This window comes from Triticum aestivum, chromosome 4A (assembly GCF_018294505.1).
Source record: "Triticum aestivum cultivar Chinese Spring chromosome 4A, IWGSC CS RefSeq v2.1, whole genome shotgun sequence".
Taxonomy (NCBI): domain Eukaryota; kingdom Viridiplantae; phylum Streptophyta; class Magnoliopsida; order Poales; family Poaceae; genus Triticum; species Triticum aestivum.
In genome coordinates, this window is record NC_057803.1 from 46124082 (window position 1) to 46140969 (window position 16888).

General features: G+C 44.1%; 1 protein-coding gene across 1 annotated transcript; it reads right to left on the reverse strand.

Moving 5' to 3' along the window:
- Positions 1-602: 602 nt before the first annotated feature.
- On the reverse strand, positions 603-8303 carry LOC123085051 (probable galacturonosyltransferase 14). Its single transcript, XM_044506620.1, has 6 exons — positions 7829-8303; positions 5742-5800; positions 5496-5651; positions 3172-3759; positions 1926-2228; positions 603-1461 (listed from the first exon to the last, which is right to left on the reverse strand). Exons 1-6 carry the CDS (start codon positions 8130-8132, stop codon positions 1165-1167), a joined length of 1707 nt encoding a protein of 568 aa, XP_044362555.1. The 5' UTR covers positions 8133-8303; the 3' UTR covers positions 603-1164.
- Between the last annotated feature and the right edge of the window lie 8585 nt (positions 8304-16888).

The following is a 16888-nucleotide window of genomic DNA, read 5'->3' on the forward strand; positions in this document are numbered from 1 at the left end:
TGGTCTGGAGCGGGCGGTGGGAGGTGGATGGCGGCGGAGGGAAGGGAAAGCGGGAACTGCCGTGCGAAAGTGTCCCTCCCGCCAATTCTCGCTACCGATAGGGATCAAGCTCGGGTCGGCCTCCCACCCCATGTATCTAAAGGTTGAGGGTGAAAGATTTGCCGCGCCCCGCAAATTTTTACAGGCCATGGTCCGATACAATGTCTGTTCAGGCCACTTTTTTCAGGCAAAACCGTAAACTGGCGGTTAATTTACAGTTTGGCGCGGTATAAGGGGTCTGCTAGAGACGGTCTAAGGAGCTTATAGTGAATTTAAGGATACAAGATCATACTGTGAAGCTCTTTTTTTCCTTAAGGGGGTCGTACTGTGAAGTTGTGACCTCTGAAACGACGATGGGCCCTGTAGCCCAAGGCCCGTGTGGCTGCTGACCTTGGACTTTAATTTCGGAATGGCATCATAGACCAGGACTGGTAAAATTTGGTTAACAGTTTGTAGGTGGAGAGCGCAAGACGATGGAGACCACTCGGTGCTTCACCGCAAACACCACAAAAACATGACTATTGCAACGGCTACTAACACTATACTATATAGCACAAATGCCGTTTCAAAGAATTAATATCTGCACATTTCTCAATTGTAACAATATCCTGTAGGTACACACAGCAATGGCATCATCTCTACTACAATCTTCTCCAACCTCTACCAAAACGATCACATAACTAGCGGAACAAAATTTCAAGAAGGAAAAAAGAATAGGTGGGAGGAAAAATAAACATTATAAACTGTCACGACCTTAGCTGCCTCCTTTCTTCACCGTGATGTTCCATTCGCTAAACCGTCCGCTGCATTATTCTCCGATAATGGATCAGCCCAATCCCAGAGGAAGAGACCTCACCAAGCTACCCTTGATAGTTATACTCCTATCCAAAAGAATGACCAACCAATATGATACAGATGAAAAGAATCGTGTACCCATATGATACAGATCAAAGTATCGAGGTATCTGCAACACGGTTGATGCAGGGGCGTGTCAGAGATATATGTATGTGTTCACTGATGATTGCTTTCCTCCTTCAGCAACAGCAATCCACCTCTCCAGTAAGCAAATGAATGGCGGGGCTATGCCCCCTCAGTTCAGTGTGTCTACACCATTTCTCCAAGTCCTTATCTGTCATATAGGGGCTCCAAAATATGGCAGTTTCTAATGAAGTCGTTGGAGTAATTTACGTGCTTCGTCCAAAAAGGTTGCAAGTTTTTAAAAGCAATGTCTAGCCATGGTTTGCACTGACCATTGTAGTGGACCACCGCAGCCTTCTTAACACTTTCTATGTCCGTGCTTTCTTGGTATCCTAAGCCAAGCATGTGCCAAGATGGGTCGATACCATGGACATGACCCCTGAATGCTATAAGCGCAGGTGGTAAAGTACCGAATTTCCAGAGAGTAAGACCGGCTCTTAGATTCTGCAAAAAAAAATGGAACAATTATGAAGATGAACAACAGTGCCAACAACTATAGCATGTATTAGCATCACAAAGTTTAAGCTTGAAACAAAAGTTGTGAGTAACTATTCTTTATACCCAAGTGGCATTTGATATAGGTAAGTGTTTCACTCTATGTATGGAGGAGTGAAGACAACACAGGATTGCAGATAGGGAAATAAAATCTTCATTATTTCTTTAACAGTTATACAGCAGATGTTAAAATCAAGTGCTTCATACAGAATTTGGAACACTAGACAGCACAAATGTGACATCAAACATGACTGAAGCCTGAACATTTTCAAGTTGGAAATGACATAACTAAACTATGCAGCACAAATTATAGATGTGTGGTTCTTCAAAGCATCAACTTATTCATATATAAGATTGTACCTTCACTTGACTGATTAAACTTAGGAGATTTTCGCAAGGTTAAAATGTGTTACCTCCTTCAACCAGAAATGGTATGTATCCCTAATGTTTGTCTTCCTCCAAGCTTCCAGATTAAAGACATTCATCCCATATGCCCATGCACATTCATCTGGGTCAAGACTTCGATCTATAACAGGGTGAGAGAAGTTGAAATATGTCCTGAAGCGCTTAGACATCACCCAATTATCTTCACCTCTGCATGTCTCCACAGCACCATTCACCTTTCCTTCAAGATCAATCTCCCAAAGAGGAGATAAATCACGCTGAACAACAATGTCATCATCAAGGAAGACCACCTTGTTGAGGCTTGGAAAGAGCTGGTTTAATGAGGACAGCATTAGTTTTAGGAATTGTGAGAATCACAACATACCATCAGCCATGACCTTACAAGCAAAAACAGTATCGACACAAGTAAAGAATATAGCAGAATTGGACAAAAAGATAACAGCATCTAGAAGAGGAGAGGGTGGCACATTTTAGCAGCAAGCAGAATGAATGTGGCAATCGTGCAGGAAGAACACAAATGTAACTTTTCATCTTAGTAGCATATAGAAAGAAAATCAAACATGGATATTAACAGTGAGATGGGTGGTTGGATATCTATCTTGGCAGGTTTCAGCATTCATCAACTTGGCATATGTGGATAGACCATATCTTTACTTACTTAGTTAGTTAGTTGCCATAAATGTCATATTAAGCAATTTTCCATGCTTGAACACATTTTAATGCTATTTTGGCAAACCCCTGATGCCACAAAAAAGGGAACCTGATTAGAAGGAAATTTAATTCACATTGGCTGCATAACCTAATATATCAGATCGGAGCATATTTATTACATATGATTTTATTTGAGTTTGCCCCAACTATCGATTTAGTGATACATTTTCACATCATTGTTCTATTGTGCAAGAATGCTAGCAGGCAACAAAGTGAACTCAGTAAGAAAGAAGGTGCCTCTAAGGTACTCCCTCCGTTCCAAAATAGATGACTCAAATTTCTACTAACTTTAGTACAAAGGTAGTACAAAGTTGGGTCATCTATTTTGAAACAGAGGGAGTAACCACTAATAATAAGTTGTTGAAATGTGCCATGGCATGACATTAATCTTGTCATGATCATGGAATATACTAGTTGTAAACATACTACTTGAAAGCTATACACTTGCAGTCTTGCACGACAATCCGAAACATTTGACACAAAGAACAGCCACTTGTAATAGATAGAAAGCCAAGGAAGAGAACATTTCTGATCAAAAGGCACCTCAGGCAAATAGATGCGCAGATGGTTAAGCAGGGATATGTATTTGGGGCTTCGGGCCTGCAGCTTGGAAGCAAGCACCCTTGGGTTGTCACTTGCACTGGAAACTGTTCCATGATCTCCATGATAATGATTTCTGACTCCACGGTGGTTTTCTATAGCCTCTAGTACTGGGACATTCTCTCTGGTCAACCAGTCAAACTGATGAACACCTTTCACTTCAACTATTGCAGGTGATACAGAATTAAGGGCAAACCATGAATGCATCCCTGGATATGTTTTTTTATCAGTGATAACATGGAAGACTACTTTATCAGGTACCGAGGAAGACCGTACAGTTGAGCTGACAACGACTGAAGCAGCAAGGATGTTATCACTAGCAAGAATATAATGCTGGAAGGAATTATCAGAAAGCAACGGTAACAGTTCAGGTGGTGGCAACTGTTTCCTTGCATGAGCATTTGAGGAGTATTCATCAGTAAGGCGCAGAGACAGGCAATGAATGCCTTTGGGAATAGCAGTTGAAGCATAATGTTTATACAGCTGTTCTGCGAGCCTTGACCTCTTTACCTCCTTATCCATGTTTTTCATCTGCAAAGAAGCGCATGACTAATTAAACATAGTTTGGAAACAAAATGCAAAGCTTTATAGCATATAGCAAACCAGGAATAATAGCCATGAACTAAGATAAATTGTGCCAGCAAGGACAAGTGCGGAATTCTACAAACCAGTATATAACAAATCAAGCTATTAACATAAAATTGCAAATGACCAGAACTGCAGAAACGCGTGCTCCAAAAATGGCAAGGTAAAAGGTAATTAGTTGCAAGTCATGGTAAATTACATGAATCAGCTGCAAAACACCCCTAGTGAAATGTGAGTTAGATAAACTTTTTCAAAAGATTACAAACAACAAAGAGCATATCATGCCTGCAATTTTTTTAGAAACGATTTCTTGGTAAGTTGTGTAGATCACAGCATATGGTAATAGAGACTCCGTGTTCTCACACAAGGGCAGAATTATTACATGAAAAAATGCAGTTCAACCTACTAATTCTATGGCTATGTCCCAGATCACAGAAAGATATAAAAAACTTTGCACAATCCAGAGTGACTGTTTCTTCCACTTAACAATATTTTGAGTTTCTTAGATTTTGCAACAGAAACGCATAGTACAAACCATATTGAAGACTACCCGTATCACAAAACAAATTTAGTTTGAGAAGTTAGCTGCTGAGGCACGCGCCAAGTAGCAATACATGATTGTTTGGATCCAGTCTTCTGAAGGATTTAGAGAATGCAGTGCTTTCTCAAAAATACTTTAGTATCAGAAGTTTGAGAGGTTTGGGTACAGCAGGCATTCCTATCTCAAATCCGTCATGTTAAAAGAAACAATAACAGCCTCTCTTTTTATATAGTTAAAAAAGGTGGTGCCTTAATTCCTAGGTGATACTTTCCCTTCCTAAGGGCCTGTTCTGAACTCCTCCCGCTCCACGCTTCTCCAACTCCAGACGAGGAGCCGGACAGAACGACTGAGCTCCGTGGAGTTCGCTTCTTGAAGCGTTGCCAGCCTGCAGTGTAAAATGATGAAGCTGCTAAAGCCCAGCTTCACCAAAAGGAGAAGTGAGAAGTTCGTGATAATTACGAAGCGATGCCACCGCGAAGTTGTAGAAAACGGTTCGTGAATATCCCCCGACGCCCCGCCTCGCTTCCATTCTCTGCGAGCCTACGTGGGCAACCCTCCTCCACAGAACGATGTAGCATGGGACCATATGGGCTGTCTCGAGCCGGCCCAAATTGGCGCTCAACAGGCCAGTTGCCTCCCATCTGGGCCGAATCGCTGGGAGAAGCTACTAGCGCTGCCGAACGGATGGAATCGCCAGGTGAAGTTCAAAGCTAGCTCCAGAAGCTAATTTTGTGGAGTTTGGGAAGCTTGGAGAGGTTCAGAACAGGCCCTAGGTTGTCCAACACAATTACGCAATGTAGAACATGGATCTGTAAAATTGCGTGCGAGCTAATTTTTGCAACACACATGCCAAAATTTCAAGTTTTACATATCTAAATCATATAGCATGCAATTCTGCAAACAATTGAAGGGTATACCCAAAGATTAAATAAAATATAGCTCTAGAAATATAGAAATATGAGCTGGTTAAACAACAAAGCAACTTCTTAAAATAAAAACATGTGGTATTTTATACACAGTACATCAAAATTGTGGTTTTCAGATGCCATGGTCTTCGGATGCTTTAAAATCCAAGCCGGTGCAAATTTGAGCTTCAAATAATGCAACAGTACAGATTAAAGTAGCATTGTTAGTTTCATACCGTAGCCTTCAACCTGACAGCAAATGTCCTAGCATCGTAATGGTTATCCTTCATCTCCGAAAGAAACTCCCTGAATGATTCTGGTAACTTCTTATCAGAAGTGGATTCCTCGTTGTTAACTTGATCAAAAATCCTATACAGGTCTTGCACCAGTCTCTGTTCCCAACAAGTAAAAAAGTAAATACATATTCCCCTCTACAAATCATGTTTTACCAACAGAAGAAGTCAACGAGTTGAGTGTCTTACCGTAGAATCACCCCCCTGCCTACCAAGGAAACTAGGCCCTATTCGCCTCCCCAAGCAATCTGCAAATCAGGATTGCAACAGTTACACCAAATATGTGCAGCAAACTTGTACATGTAGAGCTCATAGAACAAGGTAGCTAACCATAAGAAAAACATGACATCCAACAGAATACACATCTAGAGCACCAAAATACCGACAACCCATGGACAAACACAATCTTCCTAGTGCCATATCAGCAGCTTGAGAAAAACATATGCCTACATCCGAGCTAGAAAGCTTACACATCACAATCCAAACAAGGAGATCCTTTCCATACACAAAAACTAGCATATTCTTGGAGCCTATTGGCCAAGATCTCTGGCCACTACTACAGAGAAGCTCAAGAGCCAAAATGTGGAGCCTATTTGGCCAAAATCAATAGTCACTGCTATAGAGAAGCTCAAGAGTCAAAATATGGTTTAGCACCCAGGCAAAATGTACCAAAGGCATCAGTGTGGTAAGTGGTAACTTGACTTATCAAAATATGGGCACTATTGCAAAAATCACAAAGTTAAAAGCAGGCATCTGGACCTAGGCCATCTATCTCATCCTCCCAGTGGATGGTATATTCTGGACTGTTTGGGATGGTACTACGAGAATCTTTTTCATTTTCTAACCATGAAGCTGAATAGGGAGATAGATCCAACAAACCAACATTCAAGCTCTTACGGGTTAAAAAAACTCTCCACACAAGGCGGCGAACTGAAAGTCTCAGCAAAAAGAAATTAGACTTCAAATTCAAAATAAAACATCAAATAAAGTGATTACTTAGTCAGAACATGACCAGGGTATGCTGAGAGACTGGGAGAGGAGAACTATCTAGTAACCCAAATTACAAATCTAATCAGGTCAGAGCAGATTGCGCAGTAAGCCTGCTGCAAGGGATGCTTCAGTAAACACATTTAACTTCAATGGACGATAGAGAGGGTTCAGCTAATCAGCAGAGAGGTAGACTGATATTAAGAGAAAGCTGATAGCATCTTTCAGGGTATCCTTTCTACTGCAATTTTGCAAAGAGTTCAAAACCAATTCCTTCGAAATCCAACAGTGTGTCTGACAGCGCTACATCCAGCTCCCCAAGCTAACCCATCGATGGCTGAAAACTAAAGAGTGAAGATCCTCTATTTTGGCCAATAGCAGGAAATCATGCAGCCGAGTTATAACAAAATTAACTAAGCCGAAGCCTAATCATAATTCATAAACCCAAATCACTAACTCTCTTTGTTTCACTTCAAATCACCAGAGTTACCGTCATCAAAACCTGACACCTGAATCTCTAACTCGGTAAGTTTGCTGAAAGGGTTGGAGAGGAGAACTACAAGGTAGCCTGAGTTATAAGAATCTAATCAGGTCAGAGCAGAGTGCCAAATAAGCTTTCTGCAGGTGAATTGATCAACCAGGTGCATGAAAGGCAATAAAATAGCCCCCTGCCTTGGGTGTCCTCGGTTATCAATGAGAAGCAAAGAATTTGGGTAGGGTTCAGCTAATCAGCAAACAGTTGCAGCTTGTGGTATAATGATATGTAGGGAAAGCTGATAGCATTTTCCGGGGTGTCCTTTTCTAATCCAGTTTTGCAAGATTTTCAAAAGCAAGATTGAACTATTCCTTCCAAATCCAACAGTGTGGCGGATTTCCAGCGCCCAAATCTTTAACCCAGTCGATGGTTCAAAACTAGGGAGTGACGATACTACATTTTGTCCAATAACAGAAAATCATGGGGCCGAGATCTGAAATTAAACTAAGCCGAAAGCCTGATCATAAACCCGAATGACTAACTCTCTTGGTTTCACTCCAAAACACCAGAGGTAGATCAGGAAACCAGGCAAGCTGAATCCCCAGCTGAACAAGTGAGCCTATATCATCGAGGAACAAACAAACCAGACGTTTTCGACCCGAAATCTAAGGCATGAGCCATCTCCATATCTCCACATTCCCACCGACACCGCAAGACCGCACAGCCCAGGGCAGTGAGATCCAAGGTTCGCCGGCCCCCAAAAGCACCGAATCACTAGGCCGCGGGGGGGCATCACAATCGATCTTATCCTTACCGATGGAGGAGCACTTGGTCCCGCCGGCCTCGAGCGCCGGCACGGCGAGGAGGATGAAGGCGAAGGGCAGGAGGCAGCCGAGCGCGACGACGGCCGGGAAGGCGACGGCGCGGAGGTACCAGGCGGCGCCCCACCCGCCGGCCCCTCCGCCTGCCCCGGCGGCGCGGCGGGCCGCGGGCGGCGGCGCGAGCGGCGGCGGGGGCGGGGGCGGCTGCGGCGCGACGCGCACCTTCATGGAGTCGACGACGCCATTGCTGCTGGAGATGGTGATGCTGCGCATGCTCGGCGAGATCCGCAGCTGCATCCTCCACCTCCCCCGCCGACGGCGCCGACGAGGGGAGCTCCGACGACTCCGGCGGCCTAGGGTTCCGGCGACGGCGGCGAGGCGGTGGCATTGGGCAGAGACATGCTAATCGCACGGGCGGTACTAATAGCAGGGAGGGGGGCGAAAGGAAAAGAAAAAAACGGGGAATAATGCTGCAGGTCGCGCGGCCCGTGCAAATACGAGCTGACCCGGGGGCCTATCAGCTAAAACTGCCACGGGAGGGATTCTAGGATTTCCGGGCTAGGCGAGGCTGGGCGTAATGGCGGGTTGCTTCTCCTCGCCTACCTCTTCCGGCTGTGATCCATGAGGGTGAACTAATCTGTGGGGCGTAATGGCGGGTTGCTTCTCCTCGCCTACCTCTTCCGGCTGCGATCCATGAGGGCGAACTAATCTGTGGTTGAATGGTTACTTAAGAATTGTGGTGTTCGCAGTTTATTAGGATATAAATCTTGATGTTCGTATTTATTTTTAATTTTCGCCGATGCATGTTTAATGGGAGGAGATGTTTCCGTCGATAACGAGACGGCTGTAGTGATTTCGTCAATCTCAAGATAATATACTGGCTCGGTCTCTCGGTAGGTTGTGTGTGTGCTCATAGGAGTAGGAATGTGTGTGTTTATAGGGATGAATGTATGCACGTATATATGAGCGTCTGCGTTAGAAAAAGACGAGGGGGAAATGAGGGATTGAATTTTAGTTTTGCGGCAATCAATACGGTAATCCATATCACAAGCACAAATGCTCTTGAGTGGCCAATAAAAGTGAAACAATATCTAAATATCTCTATTTCTATATTTATTATACTTATTTATATTTATGTTTATATTTATACTACTTAAAACGAATATAAGGTTTCATGTTTCATTTTCTTTCTGCCACCCTTTCATCCAACATTTCTGTATGATAATCACTCACCTTAATTTACTACTTACCTTCTGAACTAATTTCATTTTAATTTACTTATAAAACTTTTCATCAAAATATAAGGTAAATCATGGGAAGGATTTGACAAACATTTATTTACACAATCACACTAACATGAACAGGTAAATCACAAGCTAGCATGACATAATATTTATATCCCGTTGCAATGGACGTGCGTTGTCTTGGTCTACAAAAAGTACACATCAAGGATGAACACATTTTCTAAGGGTGTGCAAAATTTCATGGTGAATTGACATCGGGGGAGCTCGGGACCGAAAAAGAAAAATCATTGTTTCAAAAAATTGAACCTTTCTCAAAACCTTTTTTTTTCAGAGCTCCTCCGATGCCCAATCAATTCACTCAATTGCAGAATGTTGAACCTTTCTCAAAATGTTGCACTCCGTTACTAAAAATCATTACATATAATCACATACTTGACTAGCAAAATGTTAATGCATGTCACTAAAAATTATATGTTGGCTTCGAATTTGAATGTAGTTTTCGATGTTATTATTTTTTTCTATGCATAATTTATTTTTTATTAGCTAAAATAATGGTCAGAATATTACCCAAAATACGAGGGGGCTAGTAAATCAGGACATGGGGTAGTAGTATATGGTGGAGCATTGAGACCACAGTAAGGCAAGACCACCTGCACCATCAAAGGCAAGCTTGTTGTTGTTTCATTTTCCGTTTGCATAAAATTAGTATTGTTGCACTTAGGGACACTCTTCGACTACCTCCTAATCAATGTTAAACTTTATTATGTTAAATCTTATCAATTATCATTAACCAAGCATTAAATATATATTTGGATATAGCTCCTCTAATGGATTGTATCGTGTTGTTCTATCTAAATAGTTCTCATTTAATGAGTTTTCTGTGAGAAAAATATATGAGTTGTCTTGGTCTTGGTTCTAAGAGTTAGATCTATATTAACATGTGATATTTCTATCCTTTCCTCATTAAATAATGTGTCACTTTAGATTTTCCCCTTGGGTGTCATGACTAAGATATAATTTAAGGGCACCCCTAATGCATTATATTTTAGACCATTGCAGTAAATATAACCCCTTCAATGCATTACATATTGTTGTTCTATCTAAAAAAGCTCTCATCTTAATGTGTTTTATGAGGTAAAAGAAATGAGTTGCCTTAGTTTTGGTACTAAGAAATATATCTAGATTAAATATGGTAATTGTCTATTTTCCTCGGTAAATAGAATGACACATAAGATTGTTTTCTTAAATGGCATACTTAAGATATAGTACATGGTAGAGCATTGAGACTGTTGTAAGGCGGAACACTGAGAATACCCTTACCATCAAAGGCAAATTCGTTGTTATTTCTTTTCCATGGTTCATAAATTTTGGACTTGTGTTGTTGTGCTCGGGATTACTCTTCGACTGCTTCATGATCAACATAAAATCTTTGATATGCCAAATCCTACCAATCACCATTAACCGCTTGTGTTGTTCAAAGAAACCTAGAAAGGCTTTGAAAAGTTGCTAGCAAAATGCCCAGAAGTCATGAGCTTAGCTCAAATCTACTACTCATTAAAGGCCTGTTCGGCATCCTACCGCTCCACACTCCCGCTCCCGAAGTTGGCGGAGTTGAAGTTAAAAATTGCGGAGCGAGGGAACAGGCGCTCCCCGGATCCTGGAATTTCACGGAGCAGGGGGTTGCCGAATAGGCCCTAAGTAAACTGCATTATAGCTAGTTGATTTAACGTGTGCAACTGGTATTCAACCATGAATATCTCTAGCACAAAAAACTACAATCTCGGGAACTAGTTAGGACATGCCACTTTCAATGTAACATGTCGGAGTACAGTTTGACCATAGTTAGGTATAAACATTTTTTGCAATAACTAATATTTAGGTAACACAATACTCCATAGCTTAACATTTTCTTAAATCGCACTTTTGAGGAATTCTCACAATATGCAAAAGCAGTCCAAAACCACTATATACCACTCAGAGCAAATAAACCAATGGGCTTAGCAATGAAACCCTTAGTATGGGGGGTGGGGGGGGGGGGCGTCACTGGGCATGGAAAAGAAATACTTATGCACAAAAAAGATGGCTCGATCTCATGAGACAATGGCAAGAGATTCTATTACAGCATTGTGTCTGTGGTGCCTCCAGTTTACCATGGGCAAAGAAAAGAACTGCGAGTCGCGTTTTTCTTTGGCTAAGCTTCATACAATTTTGGAAGGACCAATCCACATGAATTTACTCGCTGCGCCGTCTAAAGTCACATCCCACACAATTTTTCCATGTTTTAAACTTTTTTACAAATTCTATCGCAAAAAAAAACCTTTTTTACAAATTGTAAATGAATTGGTCGGAAGTTTTCACGCAAAAAATTCACATACTAGACATTTCATACTTATATTTTCTCAATTTTTCGTTTTAAAGTTCCTACGGTTCATCTTGCAAAAAAAAGTTCCTGCGGTCCAAAGAGGCTCTACGTACGGTTGGAAGGGACCGCGGAACCGGACCCTAGAACCACCGACATTCCATCCCCCACGGCCGAAACCGCGGTGCTCGATCATGTGTCTTCTTAAGCACGTACTGTACGTACGTAATGACGCTAGCGATCAAACGCGACGCCCCACCAACCCAACACCTCCCTCGACACGCACGCTGCTACACTACACCTACACGCACATTAACAAATCATGGGATCAAAAAGCCGTGAAATGACCGCGAAAAAGAGATGAGCGAGCCGTGAAAGCTCTCACGCTCGATCACCGGGGCTGACGGCGACCTCTCATCGACCGGAAAGAGAAAGGAATAGGGGACGAGCTTACGACCGTTCCTCCCGGCCGGCGGACCCGCGGTGCCGCGCCGGCACGTACGTACTAGAGTAGCAAGCACGCACGTATATATTCTTCTCTTAAATTCCATGCACGCAACGCGCGATCACACCACGATAATCAATACTCATTTCAAATTACTTGTCGCAGAAATGAATGCATCATAAAACTAAAATACATCTAGATACATTCATACTTGCGACAAGTAATTCGAAACGATGAAAATATGTATATAGCTACCTTTTTGTATTGTTCTTGTATGTATCTATACGCGACTGTGCATGCATGCGACTTCCTCTCGTTGATTTTCTGGGGTCTACTTCTGACGCCGGATTGTGTGCCGGCCACGTGGTAGGTAGTAGTGCCCAGATTTGTATGTACTGGACGTGTGAGAAAGTCATGGTTGTTCATCGCTTTGCACCGACACATCAATCGCGGCAAAAACTCTTGATGGCTGGAGCAGATGAAAGGATTTTTATCCCATCGATCATCGAAAGAGGCGTTTCGTATGCTTGTTTTTTCATTCTCGAACATGGAAAGGTTTATCTTCGCTTAGGAAGAGCTGAATAAAAAAAAATCAAAACTATTATACGGTCGGTTCAAGACGATATTCTCTTTGAAGATCGGTGTTGCAGTTGGTGCCCACATAAACATGCCTTGCGTGTCTAGTATTATATTTTTTTAAGGCAAAGCAAAACTTTATAAATTAACAGTGCTCGGGCATGTTACCCGAGACGCAAACAGCCATATTGGGTGGTACAATAGAGTTCCACTCCTGACAGAAAACCAAAAAAAAAAGAGGAGCCGGAACAAAACTACAACGTGCATGCTGCTCCGTTTCTGTGCACGCAGATCTAGCTATAATAATCAGATTATTATGAACGGCAGGAGCTGCTAATGAAACCACGTGCTCATGGCCTAAAATACAGCGTACTTTGGCTTCTTCAAGCTCATCCTACTAGTAGTACTATAGCTACAATAGTACTATTAGTAGCACTAACTATAGCTCATTCCCGACTGTTAGAATTATGTTATGCCGAATACTATTATACAAGGTAGGTTACAGTTGGACCTGGTTTTGGATCGTGTGTTGACAGGGCTAGAGTTGTGTTCTAATAGGACACTTGTATCCTAGGTCTCTCATATATACTAGCAAAAAGATCCGTGCGTTGTAATGGGAGAAAAAAAATCTTGTCATATCTCTAGGTGGGTTAATTGAACAAATTGTGCATGGCCGGTTCGCAGGTTATGAGATCAAACTCTGTCATTGGCTATTTTATTTTTTGCCAACTCTTCAAACCCGGGCCACAGTGTGCCGTCAGGTGTGCTTCTTTCATTGGGCCAAAACGGGTCGCAAGTAACGAAACCAAATAGCGCAAGTAAAATTATTTGAATCGAGACCAAACAAAGCGGGACGAAACCAAGAATATCACCTCCTTTTAATAGTATAATAATACTAAAAATAAATATTATCTGAGGCAGACACACGATGTAACCTATGCCAATATAATAGCACAGGCGCGTATGGGGAGCCGGTGCATGTGTCGTCGCCCGGGGCGGTCGGGGTGTAGTATTGTAGCGGTATCATGGGGAGAGCGTCCGTAGTCAGGCCCCGAGAATATAGTCATATCGGTGAACCTCGTTAACAAATTTCGATGCAGTGCCTCGTATGCTTACTTGATCCTCGGTAGATCGACAATGTGCCTCAGATTTATTCTAACACCAACGAAATTCATATACGTGCAGATTATTCCGTTTATTTCTGTTCATGGTGTAGGAGTGTGTGGTAAGCCCTTCCCCTCCTTTCCCTTCCGTCCCTCCTCCGTGCGGCGGTGCCGCCCCACACCGGGGAGCCCCCGCCCTCCTCCTACAGCCTCGCCCCTCCTCCACTCCCCTCCGCCGCCGTCGCCCGGGGCGTCACAGGGCAAAGCCCTTGTGGCGTGGCGGCAGCGGTTTCTCCTCCGATCTCGATCTGGTTGGGAGGCGGCGCTCCTATCCGGCCAGATCGGCGGTGGTGGCGCAGATCGGCGGCGACATGGAAGTGATGCGGCGGTGGCGGGGGAGGACGGCACCAGCAACGACGGATCTGGCCTTGACTCATGTCGGGCTAATTCGTTGTGCTACCGATCTCAATCGCCGTCGGCGGGGCACTGCTCCTGGACTTGATCTGCAACACGAGGATGTCTGGGGCGCCGGCCCTAGGCTTGGTGGTGGTGGCCTTCTTCTTCTTCGTCGGAGTTGGACGGCCGGCTGGCTGTGCTCACATGGTCATGCAGTGACCTGTGGCTTGGCCGGTCGGCGGCGGCGGAACTTGGCCGGTGCCAGCGGCAAAGTTCTGTCTGGATCCCAGGGCGGCGACCCTGGAGGGTGGAGGCCGGTGAAGCTTGGGCTTCCCGCGGCGGCATGGCGTGGTGCAGTCCCTATCCAAGGCGGATCTGTGGCGGCGATCTGCTATGGATTGGTTCGGATCAGAGACGACGACGAGCGCGCGGGATCCTTCTCGGCGGTTTTCGCGGCTTGGCGAGGCGGGGTGGGAGCCCTCCTCCTAGGCTCCAGTGGTGGCACACTCAGGCAGTGGCCGGTGCGCCAGGGTCCCACGGTGGCACTGTTGCTGCGGTTGGTCGCCGGATCTAGGCGGCTGGATCTGGGGCTTTGAAGGCGGTCGAGACGGTGCACACGTTGTTGGGTGGATTTCTTGGGACGGATCTGAGTGAAAACCTGATCTTCGGTCGATGGCCGAAGACGGTGATGACGATGCCCTTATCATCGTTTCCTTCATGAGGGCATCATCAAGGTGAAGCCCCCAACTCCACTCAATACCTCCGGGGGAAACCCTAGATCGGCTGATCGGATGTTGGCGGCAATCATGTGTCGTAACCCCCTTGGGGGCGGCATTCTTGGAGGTGCACTCGGCTTCGCGGGACCAGCGAACGACTTCTTTGGTGGATCGGTGCTTCATCCATACATTGATGGCGACGGATCTGGACAGCATGGCGCAGTGCAGATTCGGAGTTCGATGTGGGAGGATGGACTCGCGCAGGAGGACGACGCTGTCCGGCGTCGTGGTGGCATCGATGGCTGAGTGACCTGGCACGGTAGATGCAACAGTACAGCTCTGAAGATGGACTCGTGGCAGGTGGCTGCGGCGGCCCCATACTCGGCAGGCGTTCTAGTTGAGGAGTGCGCCGGACTGGTAGGTGCCCCATACCAGGCATGCGTCCTGGTTGGGACCTCAGGTCTTAGATGTTTAGGTTTGGCTGCGATGTCTGTTTGGTATTAGGCCCAGGGCGCAGCGCCCCTTCATCAACTAGATAGATGTAGCGACAATTGTTGCTTAGACGGTGGCTTCAGTCTTACTGTTGTATGACTTTATAAGGTCTTATGAAAATAATTAATAAAATGGTCGCATGCATCGTCCAGATGCAGAGGTCGAGAGCCATCCTCTTTTTCTTAAAAAAAGGAGTGTGTGGTAAGCAACCTCAAAGCAAAGAAGAATCCATACATGCAGATTACTCCGTTTATTTCTGTTCTTTTGCTAGTCGTTAATTTAGACAGACAGCCCAAAAAAAGAAAAACATTTCAAGGACAAGTTGATGTGGTCTCTGCTCTACTGACCCGTGACCTCTAAGTGTTGCTCTCGCCGGAGCAGCGAGTTTAATCAAGTTGTCAATGTAGCATTGTAGTAGTAGCATTGACTAGTGGTGCTAGGTTTGCTCCTTGCTTTCAGAGTTTCAGTGCACTCGTAATATTTTTTTCTCGAGAAGAAGCTTTTGGAGGAGATTTCTCGTTGATACGGCTTTCCGGCCGATCGAACAACTCCACGACCCCTACCAAAACCTCACGGATAAAAAGGGGTGAGAAATCGGGTGGCGTGGATAGAGCTGCATGTCAATCATTCGTCCTGCCCACTGCCCAGAGCAATATCCAAACGAGCAGAATCAAACCATGACTCACAACCTAGGAACCCCGTGGGTTCGGTTCGGTGGCGCCCTGCCCTCTGTGTTTTCTTAACACTGGTTTGGTGATGATGAAACATAAAACAAGAAACAAAAAGGCAAAGCCGAGGTGCTCCAGCAGTCCAGGTGACCCCATTCGTGCGTCCTGATTGATTCGCCGCGCAGAGGGTGAAATTAGGTGGAAAAAAAAATAAATAGACGGTAGGCTCATCGGGCCACACAGCAGTATTCCTTCCGCCCGCGAATAAGTGTACATGTAGCTTTTGTTTCGGACATTATTTGTATTCCAAACTGTTTGAACTTTGAATAAATCCTTAGTTACACCTCAAAAAAAAAAAGGTAGCTTTTGTTCTTAAGTCAAAGTTTTAAAATTTTGACCAATTTTTTAGAAAAAAGCAAAAATATTTATAGCACTAAATTAGTGTCACTAGATCCGTTTTGAAATGTACTATCATAATATACAAATTTGATGTCATATATGTTACTACTATTTTTTATGGAGTGGGTCAAAACTTTAAAATTTTGACTAAAAACAAAAGCTAGATGTTGTACACTTATTCGCGGACGAAGGGAATATTTTATTTACATGTTTTTCGTGGAGGAAAGAAGTAGGGAAGATGGCTGGCAGCCCAAAACATGGTATCTTTGCTAGTACGTAGTACATCAACCTCTGTGTGTTTGAGTTTAATATAAGATGGCAGCTGATAGCTGCAGCGGAAAACACAGAAGCATATGAGCAGCAGACAACATCGGCAGAGCGTCGTGCACCCACCAACGGTGTCGGTCGGCGGACCTAACCCTCCAACGCTGCCCGGCTGTGTACTCCTACTAACCTCCGTTTCTAAATGAGTGTGGTTAGATCTGTCGACTGAGACTTGACCAAGGATTACCTGAGTGATAGAAGATGTAGAAAGCAAAAAAAAAAACTATTTTTTTTCACGAATCTTCATTTAAGATTTTACGAACATGGCATCGAATGAGACTTAATGAAGTCCAGTCGACTTCATTTCTAAATATAATATACGCCATTTTAG

What these genes read in the sequence shown, in the direction of transcription:
- LOC123085051 (XM_044506620.1), bottom strand. Translation starts at nt 8,132, where the DNA reads ATGCAGCTGCGGATCTCGCCGAGCATGCGCAGCATCACCATCTCCAGC. An exon ending in GACCAAGTGCTCCTCCATCG is followed by an intron (nt 5,801 to 7,828) that starts GTAAGGATAAGA and finishes CCTGATTTGCAG; the next exon opens with ATTGCTTGGGGAGGCGAATA. An exon ending in TGCGCATCTATTTGCCTGAG is followed by an intron (nt 2,229 to 3,171) that starts GTGCCTTTTGAT and finishes TCATTAAACCAG; the next exon opens with CTCTTTCCAAGCCTCAACAA.